General features: G+C 49.9%; 2 protein-coding genes across 2 annotated transcripts in view; both read left to right on the top strand.

The window, feature by feature from the left end:
- The window catches only part of camsap2b (calmodulin regulated spectrin-associated protein family, member 2b), a gene marked incomplete at its 5' end in the record, with an annotated part of 18,684 nt that extends 5,947 nt beyond the window's left edge, over positions 1-12,737 (top strand). Inside the window, 12 exon segments of the mRNA XM_084481415.1 lie at positions 72-365; positions 824-1,613; positions 2,048-2,188; positions 2,628-2,862; positions 3,760-3,937; positions 5,362-6,085; positions 6,509-6,645; positions 7,153-7,367; positions 7,460-7,559; positions 10,038-10,153; positions 10,343-10,461; positions 10,643-12,737. Coding sequence (XP_084337541.1) covers positions 72-365; positions 824-1,613; positions 2,048-2,188; positions 2,628-2,862; positions 3,760-3,937; positions 5,362-6,085; positions 6,509-6,645; positions 7,153-7,367; positions 7,460-7,559; positions 10,038-10,153; positions 10,343-10,461; positions 10,643-10,942 — 3,349 coding nt within the window. The 3' untranslated portion in view covers positions 10,943-12,737.
- Positions 12,738-13,104: 367 nt separating this feature from the next.
- The window catches only part of wdr47a (WD repeat domain 47a), a 19,409-nt gene continuing 12,513 nt past the window's right edge, over positions 13,105-20,000 (top strand). The window contains exons 1-8 of the mRNA XM_084480850.1: positions 13,105-13,345; positions 14,494-14,663; positions 15,197-15,280; positions 15,519-15,603; positions 16,584-16,715; positions 17,122-17,298; positions 17,822-18,342; positions 19,059-19,179. Of these exons, the coding sequence (XP_084336976.1) occupies positions 14,506-14,663; positions 15,197-15,280; positions 15,519-15,603; positions 16,584-16,715; positions 17,122-17,298; positions 17,822-18,342; positions 19,059-19,179 (1,278 nt within the window). The 5' untranslated portion in view covers positions 13,105-13,345; positions 14,494-14,505. The remainder of the gene's footprint in view (positions 13,346-14,493; positions 14,664-15,196; positions 15,281-15,518; positions 15,604-16,583; positions 16,716-17,121; positions 17,299-17,821; positions 18,343-19,058; positions 19,180-20,000) is intronic.

Genomic DNA, 20,000 nt, shown 5'->3' on the forward strand with positions numbered 1-20,000 from the left:
GAAAGAATGCATACTTGATACTGTACCGTCACTTCGGATGTTTACGCGTTTATTTATTTTTTCTCTTTCAGATCCCGCGGGATTTCCTTTGAGATCCCGCTGGACGGGGACCTGTCAGGGCTGTCCGGGGAAGGCCCCGCCCACCACCACCGCGGCGGCATGACGCGCTCGGCCAGCTCAGACGGCCTGGGGTTCAAAGTTCACTATGCAACGCGCGGCAGTGGCATGAAGCGCCACCAGTCCCTCATGCCCGTCAGCGTGAACGGACAGAAGGACAGCAGACACATCGCCGAGGAGGAGGAGGACTACACTTCCCAGAAGCCCCTGGGGCGGAACAACACGTTCTCGATCAAGAACCAAAGCAGGTACGGGAGTCTGTGGGGGGGCCACGAATGTGGGAGTGTGTTTTTTGTCGATGAAACAGAAGCCATCGTTCCTGAAAGATATTCTCACAAATTTTTTTTTTTTTAATAAATCTTTTTTATTGAAAAACTAAGAGTAGTTACAATGACTTATCAGCAAGGTTACATAACATTTTTCTTTCTTTTTGTTTTTTTATACACACAAAACACCCCCCACCCAACCATCCCCCCCCCACCCTGACTGGACCAAAATAATATTAATAATAAAAAGAATAAACAAAAAGAAAAGGCTTAGTTACAGGTGTCTATAAATAGATACACACAAATACAATTAAAACACAAATAAATAGGATTACAACGAGGTACCACATGACTTCAGAGCTCTGTATGAGCGGCCAAGTTTGATTCTCACTATTTGTATCCAAAATGTTGACACACGGACACCGCTCCTTCACCCCCAGGTATTCCAACGGGGGTCTTCCGGACGGCCACCACCACGGTAACCACGGCAACCACGGCGGCCGCATCAGCCCCACCACGCCCCCCAGCATCGAGGAGGCCCTGAAGATCATCCACGACAACGAGAGACCCCACGCCAGCCTGGGCCTGGGCGCCCCGGACAACGGCTTCTTCCTCCACGGCGGGGAGACGGCCCCGGAGCGCCAGGGGCCGCCCCGGGGCCTGGGCCCCGACCCGGGCTCCCCCGGCAAGGCCGAGCACGAGCCCAGCTCCCTGTCCACGGACGAGGTGGACACGGGCATCCACGTGAGGACAGAGGACATCCAGAGTCTGGACGAGGACTCCTCCTCCCTGAGGGACTACTCGGACATCGACCCGGACTACGAGGCCACCACGCGGTCCTGCCCGCTGCCAGGCAGGCAGGAGAGGTCTGTGGGAGGAGGAGGAGGAGGAGGAGAAGAAGGAGGAGAAGGAGGAGGAGGTGGAGGAGGTGGCGGTGCTGCGGCTAGGGGAGGGCTCGCTGACGACGCCCACCCCGGCGGGGAGCGAGGGGAGGAGGGGTCGGAGAGGAGCAGCCCGCTGTGTCCCAGGTCGTCGGCGTCTCATACGCTGCCCAGGTCCCACACCGTCAGCCCCGGCTCCTCCTCTGGGGGCTCCGGGGCGGTCCGCATGACCAGCTTCGCCGAGCAGAAGTTCCGGAAGCTGGAAGGGAGGAGCAGCGGGGGGACCACGCCGGAGAGCTCCGAGCTCAACATGTCCTACCCGCGGCCCACCAGGGCCCTGTCCCTGGAGGTGAGTGGCCCCCCCTCCAACAAGAGCCTACTTCACTCACTACCAGCTGTGTGCTGTCACCCTTTTTCACTGTTGATGTAAACACAGGGATGCACGTTACCTTGTTGCTCATGTTTAACATGCGAGATATATCTCAACATTTTCATGAGGCACTTTATAGTTATGTATATTTGATGTATGCCGTGCCTTTTATATTTATCTTATGCACAGTATTCAATACTTTTAATGCAGTACCATACCTTTGTGTTTTACAGTTTTTACAGAAAACAATTCATTTTAATATTTTCTATTATCTGGAGCTGACCCCGCTTTCTTCCGTGGGGGTCAGAACAAAAACGTATCATCAACATCTTTAAGAGAACAACTGCTCTGTCTAAGCATGACGAAGAAAGATTTAAATTCCTACTTAAAAAAAATGCTTCCTTCCTCTGCAGAGCGCTGGTCCCCCGCTGCCCATCACGTCCCCGACCACGCCCTCCCCCAGGGACCCCACCCACCTGCTGGCCTCGGAGATGGTGCACCTCAAGATGAAGCTGGAGGAGAAACGCCGCGCCATAGAGGCCCAGAAGAAGAAGGTGAGGAAGAGCGTGGTCAACGGAGGATGGATGGATGAGTTGATTGATGAGTAGCTTGATGAATAGATTAATCAAAGGATGACTGAATGGTGAATTGATCTATGGATGAATTGAATAATTGGGTGATTATATAAATTGATGAATGGCTGGATAAATGCGTGATGTGAAGAATGATTGATTAAATGGATAAATCAATTAATGAATTAAACGACAGATGGGATCGACGAATTGAAGAACAAATTGGATGGATGGGTGAATGCCCCTGTGAAGATTGATTAACCTAACCTAACCCTAATTAATAGATGAATAGATAAATCAATTAATGAATTAAACGACAGATGGGATCGACGAATTGAAGAACAAATTGGACGGACGGGTGAATAAACGGAGGGATGAATAGCAAATAAATCAGTGCTTTTTTTTTTTAACCTTTAAAAAGGTGGAGGCAGCGTTCACGCGCCACCGCCAGAGGATGGGCCGAACGGCCTTCCTGAACGTGGTGCGGAGGAAAGGCATCACCTCCCCGGTCAGCAGTCACAGCGCCGAGTCGGCAGCGGCAGCAGACCCAGAGCCAGAGCCCGCGGAGCCCACGGAGGCCGGCCAGCTCGCCAGCCTGGGCCGGGCGGAGCGGTGCAAGCCCGACGGAGCGGCGCCAAAGTCCCCCTGTGAAGACGGTAGGGTCCCCTTAAAGTCATCCCTCGGTCCCCTTAAAGTCCCCTCAGTCCCCTTGAAGTCCCCTCGGTCCCCTTAAAGTCTCCTCGGTCCCCTTACAGTCCCCTCAGTCCCCTTGAAGTCTCCTCGGTCCCCTTAAAGTCCCCTCGGTCCCCTTAAAGTCTTCTCAGTCCCCTTAAAGTCCCCTCTGTCCCCTTAAAGTCTTCTCGGTCCCCTTAAAGTCCCCTTGGTCCCCTTAAAGTCTCCTCAGTCCCCTTGAAGTCTCCTCGGTCCCCTTAAAGTCCCCTCGGTCCCCTTAAAGTCTCCTCGGTCCCCTTAAAGTCTCCTCGGTCCCCTTAAAGTCCCCTCGGTCCCCTCAAAGTCCCCTCGGTCCCCTTAAAGTCCCCTGTGAGGACTCCTCTAGTTGTAGTTAGACGTGTACCTGGCCTGGGACTGTGAATATAAACTAGTGAGATGCTATAATCTAATGCTAACGTAGCTGCAAGGGCTAATGTAGTCCACAGGTTACCCTATTAATGAAAATAGGGCAATCCAGGTGTAAATCGGGGAGTTCATCATCATTAAATACAATCAGACAAGATTGTATTTAATATATATTTATGTATTTAATTTATATTTTTCATAAATTGACCTTGTCGCGGACAATATAGTAAATAAACTAAACAAACCTAACTCCAGGAGGCTTGTGAAGACTGAGCAACAAAAAGGCCAAAGGACAAGACTTAAATACCACAACAAACGTAACAGTAAAACAGTTAACATGAGGTTGACTGGAGAATATTCTTACTAAACAGAGCCCCCCCCCCCCCCCCTGCTGGCCAGGAGGGGGACTGCCGGATCCCTTACACATTGAACGAACTGAATGATTGATTGGTTTCTTTCCCCCCCTGCTCTCCCAGGCGTGGGCTCCGGGGAGATCGACATCACGGAGTACACGCGCTCCATCGAGAGGCTGAACACGTCGCTGGGCTTCCTGCAGACGGAGATGCAGCGTCTGGCCCAGCAGCAGGAGACCATCATGTCCATGAGGGAGCAGCAGGCCTGGGTCATCCCGCCGCCGGCCCCCTCCCCACACAGGTACCCCGGCGCCAGAGAGAGACCCGGCTGGAAGCAGGCTTAGCTCAGGTTGACTTGTGTAATCCGGAAGGTTGCTAGTTCGATCCCCGGCTCCTCCTGGTGTCGGTGCGTCCCTGAGCGAGACACTTAACCCTAACTGATCCTGACCAGCTGTGCTGTCGCCCTGTGTGGTTGACTCCGCCGTCGGTGTGTGTTAACCGTTGTAAGTCACGTTGGATAAAAGCGTCTGCTGAATGTAAATCCCAGCCGATACACTTTGGATTTACTGCTGTTTGATTTACTCATTATTTTGGTTAAAGGGCTCATGTCATGCCACCAGGTGTGGGTGTGATTAGCTGGTACAAGACTTTTGGCACAGGGAAGGAAGGATTTTCATAGTGACATCACAAGTGGGCGTGTCCACCCTGATATACTGTATGAAGGATAGATGAGCAACGTTTGCTAGAGTCCACTGGGGTAGGCTGGTAGACTGATCTATCCAGCGTACATCTGGGTGGACACGCCCACTGGTCACTATGAAAATCATTCCTTCCCTGTGCCAAACGGCTTGTACCGGCTAATCACACCCACACCCTGGTGGCATGACATGAGCCCTTTAAATGAATGATGCATTTTAGTCAATGGATATGATGAAAGTATCAACACCACTGCAAAGTCAACAGGAATACATTTGAGCCTGGCTGATAGTAAAACACATGGTACATGGTAAATGAGACCGCATTTATGTAGCGTTTTTCTAACCAGTGGCCACTCAAAGCGCTTTACAATACTGCCTAACATTCACCCGTTCATACACACATTCACACACCGATGGCGGTGTCAACCACGCAGGGCGACAGCCAGCAGTCAGGGTGAGGGCGTCTCGCTCAGGGACACCGTGACACTCAAGCTAGGAGGAGCCGGGGATCGAACCAGCATCCTTCTGGTTACCAGCCGACCCGCTCTACCTCCTGAGACACATTGATTTGATTTGTGCATTCCAATTACCCTGGAAATCCAGCGTTCTCGCTAGAGCACAATTTGAATTTGCTCAGCGAGTCACTGTGGGAACGAGCAATTATACTCCCTCCCCGATTCCCCTGGATCCCAACGTTAACCAATCACATCGGTGTATCTGATATAGGCGGTCAAAAGTCAAAAAGCGTTGCTGTTTTACCGCCCGGATACGGCAAGAGTCTTATCTATTGGTTAGCTCCGCTGGTCTGGATACGTCACCCCTTGTGTTCTTCTGATTGGTCGTAGTGTTATCCAATTGCGTGCAGCGATATTTTCAAACACACGCTTGGTGCCGCCCCTCGAGTCGGGGCCGTTTTCATCACTCGTTACCGGACCCTACAAGCTTTCTAGACGTGGCTCTGGACTTCCAGGCTACATTCCAATAGTAAGACGTGTTCCTCTCCCCCACCCCCGCCCCCCCCACACAGACAGCTGAGAGAGCTGCGCAGCAGCAGCGTGGCGGGCCGGGGGTCCGGTCGCGGCTCGGTGGGCTCCCTGTCGCCCATCCTGTCCTCGTCCGGGTCGCCCCGCGCCCCGCACCGCTCCCCCGCCGGGATCAAGCGCCGCCCGGCCTCCTTCCACGCCAGGACGCCGCGCACGCCGCGGCCCAACGACCTGAAGGTCACGCCCTTCAGCCGCATGCTCAACACCCCCACCTCCGTGGACAGCCTGCCCCGCCTCCGCCGCTTCAGCCCCAGCCAGACCCAGACCAGCTCCTTCGCCTACCTGGGTCACGACGAGGGGCCCCTGGCCCCCGACGACAGCCTGGACCACCACCAGGACCACCAGCAGAGGGACAAGCCCCCGGAGGAGGGGGAGAGGCAGAGTGCGGGCGCTCTCCCGTCCGCCACTAAAGGACCCAACGCCGAGTCCGACCCCAGGAAGAGGCGAGAGGCGGCGGCGGCGGCGGCGGGGAAGGCCACCGGGGGGGTGGTCTCGTCGGAGGTGCGGAGCCAGCCGGGGCCGGACCTCCAGGGGCACGGCGGGCGCCAGGGGAAGGCGGAGCAGGGCGAGCCGGGCAGGAGGGACCTGAGGGAGGTGCCTCTGTTCCAGCAGGACCAGGCGGAGGAGGAGGCGGCCGCGGGGGATGGAGGAGCAGGGAGAGACGCCTACGGAGACGACCAGAAGATGTGCTGTGGATTCTTCTTTAAGGTGCGTTTGGGCTTCACCAAGGCTTAGGCCCCAGTCCCATTTCTCTCCCCTTAACAAGAACACTTGCTTTGAGTGCCCTTAGCTGCAAGTCAGCTACCGAGCTGGCTAGCGTTCAAGGGTTGATTTTAAGGGAAAAACAGCACTCCCCCTTGCTCCCCTAAGTATTGGGACACCCTACCCCTTCACGGGAACGCACAAAATCTAGGGTCAGGGCTCAAATCTAGGGGAAGGGGGAGAATTGGGACAGGGCCTTAATTTATACTCACTTTGTGATTTTTGCTGCTATAAGCTGGTTTGGGGTATTTATTGAGAGTTGTTGTCTGATCATAAGTTAATCTATTACTTATTGTATCGCTTATCAAATTTGATTACTAAAATAAGCGACATAACATAACAACACACACACCCCACCACCGCCACCAGGACGATGCCAAAGGCCACGAGGACATGGCAGCCAAGAGAGAAGCTCTGCTGGAGAAGAGGCTGAGGAGGGAGAAGGAGGCGCAGGAGAAGAAAGTACAGCAGGAACAGGAACAGGAGGAGAAGAAGGAGGCTGCAAGGTCAGTCTGCTTTTTCTCTCTCTTCTCCTCCTCTCCCCCTCTCCTCTCCTTCTTCCCTCTTCCCTACTCCCCGTATTTCCTGCTCTCCTCCTCTCCTCTCCCGTCCCCTCTCATCTTCTCTCTCTCCCCTCCTTTTCTCTCCTAACCTCTTCGCGCTTTCTCCTTCTCCCCTCTCCTCTCCTCTTCTCCCCTCATTTCCTTCTCTCCCCTCCTCCTCTCCTAATCTCATCTCCTCACCCCTCCCCTCTCATCTCCTCTCCTCTTCTCCCCTCATTTCCTTCTCTCCTCCTCTCCTAATCTCATCTCCTCACCCCTCCCCTCTCATCTCCTCTCCCCTCCCCTCTCATCCTCACTCTCTCCTTTCTTCTCCTCACCACTTCTCACTTTCTCCTTCTCCCCTCTACTCTTATTCTCTCTCTCATCCTCCTCCCCTCTCCTCCCCCATCCCAAGCCCTACCGAGTGGTAGGAGAAATGCACCTCAAACTTAAGGGTGATCCGTGTCTTAGGTTGAAGGCGGAGGAGGAGCTGCAGAAGAAGGACGACGAGAAAGCGAGGAGGGATTACATCAAGAACGAGTACTTGAGGAGGAAACAACTCAAGCTGATGGAGGACATGAACGATGTCATTAAGCCCCGGTCAGGAAGTCTGAAGAAAAAGCCCCGCCCCAAATCCATCCACCGGGACGTGGTGGAGTCGCCTAAGCCCCCAGTCAGGGCATCGGGTGAGCGACCACATGCGCGCCCGCTGCACAACACTAGCAATATCACAAACACACACACACAGTCATCCTGATCCTTGGTGTTGTGGTTGTAGGGGTGCGTCCTCGTGGGTATTCGGTCTCCAGTGTCTCCCTGGCTTCCCTGAACCTCGCTGACAATGAAAGCAACCAATCAGACAACCGGAAAACCCCCAGGTAAACAATAATTGTGATTTTGTTTCTCCTCCAAACGGGTTACATGTGAATTGGCACCAACGGAACAGTACATTAAACGTGTAGGTGTGTAGAATTGAATGAGATCCCCGAGAAGCTTTAACCCTCTATCGGAGGTGGAGATCAGAGTCACCTGGCCAGATGGAGCGCCACACTTCCACACACACCTTGGCGTTATGTATAAGTGGCCTAAAAGCTTGACCCTATCTCTCGGACGTGGACATCGAAATCAACCGCTCCCAAGAGGGAGCACCACACGTACACACACAGTGGCCTTTTATAAATGTTGGCAGTTTACGATAAGGGGGATTATGATAACTGGTTATACATTATTAAATACATCCATGTTCTGGAGACGTTTGTTTTTGAGGTTGATTCCCTGTTCGATAACTGAAAGTAGGCTATCACTCTTTCAGAGAAAGTTTGTGTCTAAAATTGTTGCGCTTCAACTGCACACCATCATGTTATAAAAAGCAATCTTTTCACAAACCTCAGAGCAAGAAAACATTTGCTTGTAGTGCCGTCTGCTATCAAGATAAATGAAGAATGCTTATAACATATAGCGATAATTATAGGTCTATGCATGTAGTTATAGACAACTATGGATACAACTATGGAGGACTGTGTGTTAAGAAACTCAAATTGGCCATTTAGTTGTATTTTTCTAGTTCTGCCTTGTCCTACAACAGGGCCAGTGTCCATGGTGACTATAAGTTACCTGATTGTGATTGGTTAAAGGGATTTATTCGAAGGGTAGAGCCATCTAAAAATCGACCATGGTGGGTAAGAATTTACGCTTTTTTAGCAAAACGGAAATACCTACTGGCACCTTACACAATACAGGCCACTACAGGCCACCGTAGTCGATATAAAGGGAAGGGTGAGGGGGGGATTCAGTTGGTTGCAACCCGCAACCTCACCGCTAGTTGCTATAATGCCTGTTGTCAAATATGTAGTATGTCGCCTTGGACAAAGGCGGTATTTGGCGTCTCCAAAATTAAATTAAATTAAATTACTAAATTCTACACACTGGACCTTTAAGCATATAACTTTGTGTTTAAGTTGTATAAGTAATGTATGTATAAACTAAATAATCAATCAACAAAAGTCACTTGTTTTAATGACACCCACTCATCCAAACATTGCTCCTAACGTTTGTTCATATAGGAAACAATACATATAGTCCTCCAATGACCCTCTTTCTATTGTCCACAATGTCACTGTAATCAAGTCAAATTGTATAATCTTCAACTGGTAGTGATAAAATATGCAACTATTTTCTGTCATTATTGTGCAAATGAAATATATAACACAGTTGAACTAGTTCAGCAATTCATCCCATCCCATAACCTCACACGGTCCTCCCTGTGTTACCCTCTGATCTCCCACACTGTCTAATCCTCTGCCTCTTGTTTTGCATGCAACCCCTCAGAGGCAATAAAGTAGCTTCCTGTCATATATCGTTCTTTCTTAGCTCTCCCAAAGAAAGAAAGGGAAGGTTAGTAAGGCACGACAGAACTAGTAAAACCGGCCGCTACCGCCTAGACCGTTCACAAGAGAAGCAGCTCCATCCACACAGAGCGGAGCTTTACTCCATCTCTCCACGCAGTTCATTCTCTTGATACCATGTGTCACCGGCAGCAGCCAACAGCAGTCATCACAGCCTTTACACGAGTGATGTGTGTGAAATGAAACAGACCAAACATCAAAAAAGGACTACAGTTCACTGTGCACTGTGCTGCTTTCAAAGCCCGCCACGCCATCGCCTCTGCTGCTTCCTGCGCTTCTCTGCTTCCACTGCTCCTTTGCGCTTGACAAATAAAAAAAGCAACCCTTGCCTTCTGTAGCGCTGCTCACTCTGGCTGCTGCGTGCGTCATACCCTTCTCGGGGGCCGGCTTCCCCTGATGCGTCGAGCCCTATTGGTTGTCGTGTGACTTCCTCCAGGACTTCTGGAGTCTGCCTCTCATGCCTCTCTCTCTCTCTCTCTCTCTCTGGCCTCGCTGTACATGCTTTCGGTCTATGCTTTGCTGAACACGTCTGATTATGTCCCCACACTTTACTGCGCAAAGACTGTGTAGGCTGTGTACAGTGAGAGAGAACAGGCCGGGCTGAGAGGGCCGTGCCCAGGGTCTGACCCTGTTCTCCACTCTCTCTGCTCCTATACATGTTCGCTGATCTTTGTTGTCTCGTGCCACTGATCCGTCTGTGTGTGTGTGTGTGTGTATGTGTGTGCGTGCGCGTGTGTGTGTATACTTGTGTTGGCATGTGTCTCCATGTTCTCCATGAAGGACCTTCACCGTCTGCATGTCTGCTCTGGCTTTTTTCCGCCCGTGTTATTTTGTTTGTTGTGTGTTGTTATGTTTGTTGTTGTTTGTTCTTATCACATAATCTATATTTTTGTTGTTGGTTGCATGCCGACATGTAATTCCTTTTCCGTGTTTGTGGGGACGTCCATCCAGGCCTGACTCTGCGGGCGGCTTTTCCTCCTGTCCGTCGGCTGGAAGTCGCAACGGAGAGAAAGACTGGGAGATTGAGTCCACCACCTCCTCCACGCCCTCCAACACAGAGTACACAGGTACACAGGGACTAACTGCGCCGTCATGAACCCATGCACGTATGATCGTACAATCACATGATCAATACGTACCCGTTTATCACAGAGCAGAGCACCTTGGTCCTAAGACTAGAGCAGATTTTCATAAATGTTTGGATAGTTTAAGTGTAGTCGTTTTCTAAGGCAGATGCACCTGTGTCTCCCCGACAGGACCCAAGTTGTACAAGGAACCAAGTGCCAAATCAAACAAACATATCATCCAGAACGCCCTGGCTCACTGCTGCCTGGCGGGCAAGGTCAACGAAGGACAGAAGAACAAGATACTGGACGTGAGTTTGGTATTTTTCTACTCTATAACACGCGCAATTTGACCAACATATCGACTTTGTAAATACGGTGTGAAATAAAAAAGAAACAAAACCATCCTCCGGCTTTGTGACAAAGCCCTTTCTCACACACACACACACACACACATTTTCCCCGTTATCTATATCCCGTCGTCTCCCGCAGGAAATGGAGAAGTCGGAGGCCAACAACTTCCTGGTGCTGTTCCGCGACGCGGGCTGCCAGTTCCGGTCGGTGTACACCTACTGCCCCGAGACGGAGGAGATGACCAAGCTGGCCGGCATCGGGCCCCGCAGCGTCACCGCCAAGATGGTGGAGGGCCTCTACAAGTACAACTCCGACCGGAAGCAGTTCAGCCACATCCCGGCCAAGACCATGTCCGCCAGCGTGGACGCCGTCACCATCGCCAGCCACCTGTGGCAGACCAAGAAGCAGAGCACACCCAAAAAACTGCAGCCCAAGTAGCGCGGGGGACTGACCGTGTGATCGCACACACACACACACACACACACATACAAACGCACGGCACACACATGCAAAGATATCTCACGTTCACCGGGATACCCATATGAACGGGGGTCTTGGTGTTCATTCGTTTTCATCCAAGGGCCACGTGGCTCTGTTGACATGGCAACCGGAATGTAGGACGAGGGGAGCTTCAACAAAGCATCGCTTTGGTTAACAGAACCGAGTGTGACGACTAAGACTTTTCAACGAGGGCGGTGTACTGTATGTGTGTGTGTGTCTGTCTGTGTCTGTGTGTGTGTGTGTGTATGTGTGTGTGTGTGTGTGTGCGTGTGTGTGTATACTTGTGTTGGCATGTGTTCTCCATGTTCTTCTGTGCCAAAAAAAAACAAAAAACGAAAGTAGAGAAAGAGGCGAAGGACCTTTGCCTTACCTTGTAGTACCGCTGAAGCACTGAATGTCACTGCTCTGTTAGAGGCCGTTTGGTTATCCTGAGTTGATCATGTGTGGCCTTATGCTTGTTGTGAGTCGCGTTTCCCCCCCCCCCCCCACGCCCCTCCACCTGATTCACAGATCTTCTCCACCCATTTCCAGGATGAAATGGTTTGGGAGTTTTAGCGAAAGAGAGAGAGAGAATGAGAGAGAACAACTTTTTTTTGTATTAGCACTTAGAATGCATTGTACAAGGTGAATGGAACGGTCTAAATGTGTATGAATAGTGAAGTGCCAAGAATGAGGGAAATACCTCACGAAGTTGAATTGCCGTAACTTTCCATTGAGTGTATGATGATGATGATGATGATTATGAGGATGATAATGATTATGATGATGAGGATGAAATCATTTATTGTTTTATCATGAAACTTACTCTGGAAAGCACCTACAACTGACTTGTTTAATTTATTTCATTTCACGATAACGCTTTGACGGTCCGACACGAGGCATTCGAGCGATGTTGTTTTTATCGGAGTAACACAATGAACGTAATGTTTATAAGTTGAATATGCGTGTACATAATAGATATTTCATTCAAAATGAATGACTATTAGTCACTTTTTTTGAGTAGCTTTAATCGTTCATCCTAAGCATATATAATGTATTATAGGGCCTTTTGTCGTACAGAAAAAGCAGTGTGATCGTTCACCAGTGTTGATAACACAATTGTGATTATTATAGACGCCCCATCCACTGTGCCCTTAATCTGTGCAATCTATGAAGAGTTAATATAATTCTAATCACGTTGCATTCTGAGCATTCAATTAGTCACTTTGCTGTGGATAAAGCCCCCCTAAACACATTGAAATTCACAACCTGAACCTAAATCCAACGTGTATATAACAGATCGTTAGCAACAAGAATAGCAGTAGATGATCCAACATAGTTGACCTAATTGCTCACTGACCATTCTAACCATATCCCCACCTTAACACCGACGTGCAGTTGGTTTTATTTGTGCATCGTTACATGTTCATTTTTTTTATTATTATCATATATCCATGTATTATGTGTTTACACTGTACATATATATTTTGTCATATGAAAGTATTTTTTGTAAGCTGCATTAACCGTTTGAGGGTTTTGCCAGCACAATTGTAAAGGAAACAGGACAGTGTTCAGCGTGTAGCTTGGGAATCGAGGACCTGGTGTGTGGTCGTAATCCGTGCTCTAGTGTGATAACTTCAGCGGCACAGAGTGATCGGATTCAAGGAGTTTAAAGTCTTACTATTTTTCCAACCTGATTTCATTTTGTTTTTAATTCACCAAGATGTTTATGGACCTTGTTATTTTCTATTAATTTGAGCTATTAAATTGCCAACTATCAACAGTCATCCTTGTTGTGTCTAATTCATTATTTTCTGTTGAATTATAGTTTCATGTCTGCATAAAGACACACACACACGCACGTACGTACGTGTACACACACACACACACACACACACACACACACACACACACACACACACACACAATGCCATTTTGATGTCAACTCCATCATTACTGAGAGAAAGTAATGATGAGACAATGAGACAAACATGAAGGTCAGATGATCTTCAGATCAATTTGCTAAATTCAAAGGGGAAGTTGTGTCCAGGGGGCAGGGGGCTCAGGTTGAGGGGGGGAGCCCTGTGTTGATTGGTTGACTCGGGCTGTTCTCTTGACAACCGGCGGGCTGGGTGGAGGCACGGCCCCGCCGCCCCGCACCGCAGCAGCACTAGCAGCAGAAGGCAAACATCGAGCAAGAGCAGCCGAGGCGGACAGAGAGAGAGAGAGAGAGGAGAGGAGAGCCACAAACGCAGCAGCAGACTGTACACACCGACCCCACCGAGATATACCATCGTCACGGCGTTTGGCGTCAACAGCCCAGTACGCTCGTGTTTTCATCTCATGCATTTTTAGAAAGAGGTAAGCATTAATCGCCCTTATTTCCAACCGCGTACGACACGGGGAACGCTGTCAGTCGATCCCCACCCCGCCCGACCGGCTAGCGGAGGATGCCCGTCTTCAGTGCTTCTTGGCCTGGCTACTTCTGTTCAGTGTGCGTGGCCCTTTCGTCGCTACGGTTCGGGACGTTTTTAGTTTGAATCGTTTACGCGCTTCTCCTTTTTTTTGACGGATTTATGTGAAGGGTGCCACTTAATTCGCTATGGAACAAGTAGATAAGCTTCTTATAGGGACTTGTGCATCAGTGACAGTGTTATTAGCTTAGCTACTAGGCTAATCAATCTGAAGCAATGCACCCTCCTGCGTTGTTTCACCGTAATGAATGCATCGCTCGCTGGGTAGCAATGTTGTTTTAACAGTGTAATAACTGAAACCAGTCCATGGAAATGAGTGTTAGACGACATAAATGCTGTTGAAGGCTGCCTTGTTTTCCTGGTCTAACGTTGTGCCTCACGTTACCTCACGAAGGTGCATCCCTCCCAGTCACGTTGCATGGACAACTTATTATTACCCAGTGGTTCAGCATATGCTCGGTCTATACACACACGGATATGATGAAAAAAATAGAGCATCACATCATGTGTTTGGTTTTCTGTGATTAGTGGATCTATATCTGAAGAACATATTGCATTCTGCTTGTGATATTATGGTCACAAAAAAACAGAGAGCTAGAGTACTGTTATTGTTGAGATGATAATTGATAACCGCATTTTTTGTATATGTAATCATCACCAGAAATGTTTTCTGTCTCACACTTGATGCTGGTAGTGCCTGCCATTGTTTTAGTTGTTTTAGGGTAACGGCTATTTTTTTTATTAAAAATGTATTTTTAAGTCAATTTCATTTGGATACCTCTAAATCACAGTTGAAGTCTCAAATGGCGGCAAAGACAAACATTACATTAGAATTGTTAGACGAATGGCCATTTACATGTAGCCAATAGCCATTAATTATTTATTTAGTCTGAATAATTGAATTGCATAATGAATCTTTGTTATGCTCCCCACATATAATTGAGCAGTAATTGATTTGAGTAAATGATTAACATATACATAACGTAAAACCTTTTGAGTTATGAGTTTTGTCTTTTTGATTTGGTCACGGGCCAGCCCGTCGTCATCATGACAGCGGAAGAAACCATCAACGTGAAGGAGGTGGAGATCATCAAGGTGATCCTGGACTTCCTCAACTCCCGCAAGCTACACATCAGCATGCTGGCCCTGGAGAAGGAGAGCGGCGTCATCAACGGACTGTACTCTGACGACATGCTGTTCCTCAGGTAGGAGGAAGAAACACAATCATTAAACAACAACAAACCACCACCCCTCCCTCCCTCCCTCCTGTGTGCGGCGGAGGACAGACCATTGTTGTGTTATGTCATCGTAGATCCATTCAGAGCGAATGAAAGAACAGATGGATACAGATAAAGGAAACAGAACATTAATCGCAGAACATGCCTGCCTCTGATTGGTTTTCGATGGTATTTGCGAGTTTTTCTCTCATAAACAACAGTTTAATGCTCCCCTGCAGAATTGAATTGGCGTTCCTCATCGGTTTGATTTGAGGCACCTCTTGTAAAGCTGGACGATAATGTACAAAACTCCTTTACTTTTGGTCTTCTATCCAAATTGGGGAACATTTGTTTAGACTTTGAATGTTTCTGTATTAACCTTACATCAATGTGTGTGTGTGTGTTTGTGTGACTGTTTGGCCTTTTTTGCGTGTGTGTGTGTGTGTGTGTGTGCTTGTGTGTGTGTGTGTGTGTGTGTGTGTGTGTGTGTGTGTGTGTGTGTGTGTGTGTGTGTGTTTCAGGCAACTGGTTCTTGATGGCCAGTGGGACGAGGTGCTGCAGTTCATTCAGCCCTTAGAGTGCATGGACAAGTTTGATGGAAAAAGGTGAACGAGTGTGACTCTCCTTCTCTTCTCTTCTCTTCTCTTCTTTTCTCTTCTCTACATGTTTAATGTAAAAGGAATATAATAATAACCCTAACTGTTGGTGCCTGTAAAGTGTAAATAATGCATTAAGTGTAACTAACTAAGTACTAAATACCTTTTTATTGAAGTAGTGCTCACCAGCGGTGTAACATCAGTGCCGGTCAGTACTTGGGTCTGATCAGCTCTTCTGACATATCAGGTTCCGCTACATCGTGCTGAAGCAGAAGTTCCTGGAGGCTCTGTGTGTTAACAACGCCATGTCGGCGGAGGACGAGCCGCAGCACGTGAGTCAGCTCTTCCTCTCAATCAGTACATCAGCGTGATGCACTAGTGCAGAACGTCAGCATGTTGCACTAGTGCAGAACATCAGCATGTTACACTAGTGCAGAACGTCAGCGTGATGCACTAGTGCAGAACGTCAGCATGTTACACTAGTGCAGAACGTCAGCATGTTACACTAGTGCAGAACGTCAGCATGTTACACTAGTGCAGAACGTCAGCATGATGCACTAGTGCAGAACGTCAGCATGTTACACTAGTGCAGAACGTCAGCATGTTACACTAGTGCAGAACATCAGCATGTTACACTAGTGCAGAACATCAGCATGATGCACTAGTGCAGAACATCAGCATGTTGCACTAGTGCAGAACATCAGCATGTTGCACTAGTGCAGAACATCAGCATGATGCACTAGTGCAGAACATCAGCATGTTATACTAGTGCAGAACAGCAGCATGTTACACTAGTACAGAACATAAGCATGTTGCACTAGTGCAGAACATCAGCATGTTACACTAGTGCAGAACATCAGCATGTTGCACTAGTGCAGAACATCAGCATGTTGCACTAGTGCAGAACATCAGCATGATGCACTAGTGCAGAACATCAGCATGTTACACTAGAACTGGAAGTTCTTCTGTCTAAACACTCAAAAGATGCATTTAGTCATAATAAAGTTACAATGGCTTTATACAGTCCAAAGTCAGTCCAAGTGTGCAGTCCATTACAACCATTCAGTTGTCAGAACATGAGAAGAGTGAGTCTGGTGTAGGTGTGGTTAAAAATATCCCAGCCAGTGTTTACATCAACAACAAAAGATTAAAATAAAACCCCAGTCAACCGTGTTCACTACACGCTGCTCTCTGTTCTACTACTGCAGCACATTAACCTGACTTATGTTACTAGAACTCGACTTGTGTTCCAGTTGGACTTCAGACTCTGCCGATGGTCAGGCTTAAAGTCGCGTTTCATTGTGCGTCTCAGTTGGAGTTCACCATGCAGGAGGCCGTCAAGTGTCTCCACACCCTGGAGGAGTTCTGCCCCTGTAAGGACGACTACAGCAAGCTGTGTCTGCTGCTCACCCTGCCGCGCCTCACCAACCACGCAGAGTTCAAGGCAAGCCGCCGTTTCCCTATCGGGGGGGGGGGGGGACTGATGTTTACTGTACACTAGTGCAATAGACGAACACTGACGATATCAAAAGCATGTATGGCTGTGATATATTGACATATTGAGTTTTATACACACACACAAACAACACAGTGTCTCGTGAAACTATGATCTACAATATTTTATGTTGGCTCAACATTGGAGATGATATGTCACTGTCATTGTCGTTGCAGACTATAATGTTGTGTGTTACTATATCATTTCATGTGGATCACTCACAATACAATACCACTCAGCGAAGACGAAGAGTAGAGCTATCCCTTGGCATAACCGGATTATGTTTTAGTTTGGCATTATAAAAGCAGTTCAGGTCAGGATTACGTGGAAATGAGTCCGGCGGTTGTCCCCTCAGGACTGGAACCCCAGCACGGCGCGGGTGCACTGCTTCGAGGAGGCCTGCAACATGGTGGCAGAGTTCATCCCCGCCGACAGGAAGCTGAGTGAGGCCGGCTTCAAGGCCAGCGGTAACCGCCTCTTCCAGCTGCTCCTCAAGGGAGTCCTGTACGAGTGCTGCGTGGAGTTCTGCCAGGTAGGAAACCTCGAAAGAGCCTCTTGAAAACCCCCCTAAATAACGCTGCTCAGCATAAAAATGTTGCCCCCTCCCGGGAATCCATGGAGCGCATAAGCTTGGATAACCGAATATGTTCTCGGTGGAGAATAATCTTGATGTAGCGCTTATGGTGCAATACTGCAATAACCGGGAAAAGGAACAAATAAGGTAACAATGAAACAAATGGAAAACCAAATAAAAGTAACATTTTCAGGTCGATTTAACAGGGTATTCAAGGTTATGAGAAATGACACTGCACCACCAGTTCCTCTGGCGGACCATAGACCAGACACACTGCCTCCCTGTAGCTCTCGCTCCCAATCACCTTAGAAACGGCACACAGTGTGCCGGAGTCCGAGAACCCGAGGGGTACAAAATGGGGGGTATAAAAAGGGGCGCGACTGAACAAAACCAATCGGTGCATCCCGCCCGACTCCCTCTTGACTCTTGTCTCTCTGTCTCCCCCCCCCATCCCTCCCCATCCCCCCCCCCCGCGGCGCAGAGCAAGGCCACGGGCGAGGAGATCACGGAGGGCGAGGTGCTGCTGGGCGTGGACATGCTGTGCGGCAACGGCTGCGACGACCTGGACCTGTCGCTGCTCTCCTGGATGCAGAACCTGTCGGCCGGCGTCTTCTCCTGCGCCTTCGAGCAGAAGCAGCTCAACATCCACGTGGACCGCATGTCCAAGCCCGCCAAGACGGGCTACGCCGACCTGCTGACGCCGCTCATCAGCAAGCTGTCGCCCTACCCGTCCTCGCCCATGCGCCGCCCCCAGTCGGCCGACACCTACATGTCCCGCTCGCTCAACCCGGCGCTGGACGGCCTGTCCTACGGCCTCTCGGGCCAGGAGAAGAGGGGCGGCGTGGCGGGGGGCGAGCCGGCGGCGGCCGGGAAGGGCGTGTCGCCCATGTCCCACTCCTTCGCCAACTTCCACTACCCGGGCGCGCCGGGGCAGAGCCTGAGCCGCAGTCTGATGATGGAGAGCACCGACTGCCACAGCATCTTCGAGGAGTCGCCCGAGACGTAAGAGGAGGTGGGGGGGGGGGGGGGGGGGGTGGTGGTCCAGGCGTCCTGGTGTGTCGGGTCCCAGTTGGGGACTGGGGGGGAGGGGAGGTGGGGGAACAGGGGAGGGGGGGGGTGATTCAATTGCTGATGGATTTAATAGCTGACGTTTTAAAGTGTTGTTAAAAAGGTGTCGTACATTTTCTCACTTGCGCATTACACTCACTGATGGCTGACAGATGGATGTGCCATTTTTTTTAAATGACCCTCAAAGGTGACATATTATACCACCAGGTGTGAGTGTTGATTAGCCGTCACTCCAAATGTGTGACGGATAGATGAGCAACGCGCAATCGATGTAAAGCGATGAGCAACGTTTGCTAACAACGTTTGCAGCCTACCCACTGGGTAGGCTGATAAGTGCTGGATAAGATCTATCCAGCACACATCTAAGTGGACACGCCCACTCGTGATGTCAGAACCGGCAGATTTTCAAAACGGCTTGTAACCGCTAATCACACTCACCACACACCTGGTGGCGTAACATGTCACCTTTTAAATAAAAGCCCTTACGTGTGACCTGCTGCACCGCTAAACCCCTGGCAGACGCACGTCATGCCAGTGTGCAGTGCATCATAACGTATGACGACGACGACGACGACGACGATGATGATGATCAGCACAAGCCAAACGACAACTAACCCCACTGTGTGCGTTGTGTCCTCGGCGCACGCTAGCTCCCGGACGGACACGCCGGTGGACCCCACCATGCTGAGCTCAGGCGGAGCGCAGAGCCTGAGGCCCGCCTCCGCGCCCGGGGAGGACGCCCCCACCCCGGACCTGGCCGACAGCGGCGAGGTAACCAGGGGGAGCTTCTCCGGGGGGATAGCGTTCTGACGCGGTGCAGCGCTCGTGAAAGGGGGGGGGGGGGGGGGGGGGGTGGGGGGCGGCCGGGCACAGCGCTGCTGCTGCTGCTCTGGTGCCAGATGAGTCATGCCTCGATTGGCCCAGGGTGACTCTGTTGTTTACCAGTCTAAATATAGGGCTTCCCTAAAGAAAGGAATCTCTGGCTCATTCTGCTCTGTCTGTCACTGAGTCATTGTCCCCCCCAGCGCCTCGTCTCGTCTGAACGTCCGTCTAGTTCTTCTGCTCCCTTCAACAAGGGGCTGGCTTGTTAGTGGGCTGGTTCCTCAAACGACGTTGTCATCCGTCTACACCTCCTGCAGTACGGTCGGATGTGTGTCCACTAGTGATCGACCGATATATCGGCCGGCATATATCATCGGCCGATATTTGCGGGTTTTTTTACGTGTATCAGCATTGGCCCATTTTTTTCCGCAGAATTTATTTTTACATAATTTTTTTCCCGGCATGATTTACAGACAGACAGTTCAATAAATGTTCCTTTTTTAAATTGTGACTTGTAACATTTGTTACCATCATTGTGTCATTTTTATGATGTAAATTGAGGGAGCAAAAGCAGCATCGGTTCCAAATATCGGCTCACGAAAAATCGGTGTATCGGCTAAGGCCGGTGAAAATAAATGGGTATCGGTATCAGCCCTAAAAAATCCATATCGGTCGACCCCCAGTGTCCACTGGCTTGTGTGTGTTTGACATCCAACCCGCTCTAAACACCCCCATCCCCCCCCCCCCCCCCCCCGTCAAACCCAGCCGAG

The sequence above is a fragment of the Micromesistius poutassou genome, assembly GCF_964030765.1.
Source record: "Micromesistius poutassou genome assembly, chromosome: 16".
Lineage (NCBI taxonomy): Eukaryota > Metazoa > Chordata > Actinopteri > Gadiformes > Gadidae > Micromesistius > Micromesistius poutassou.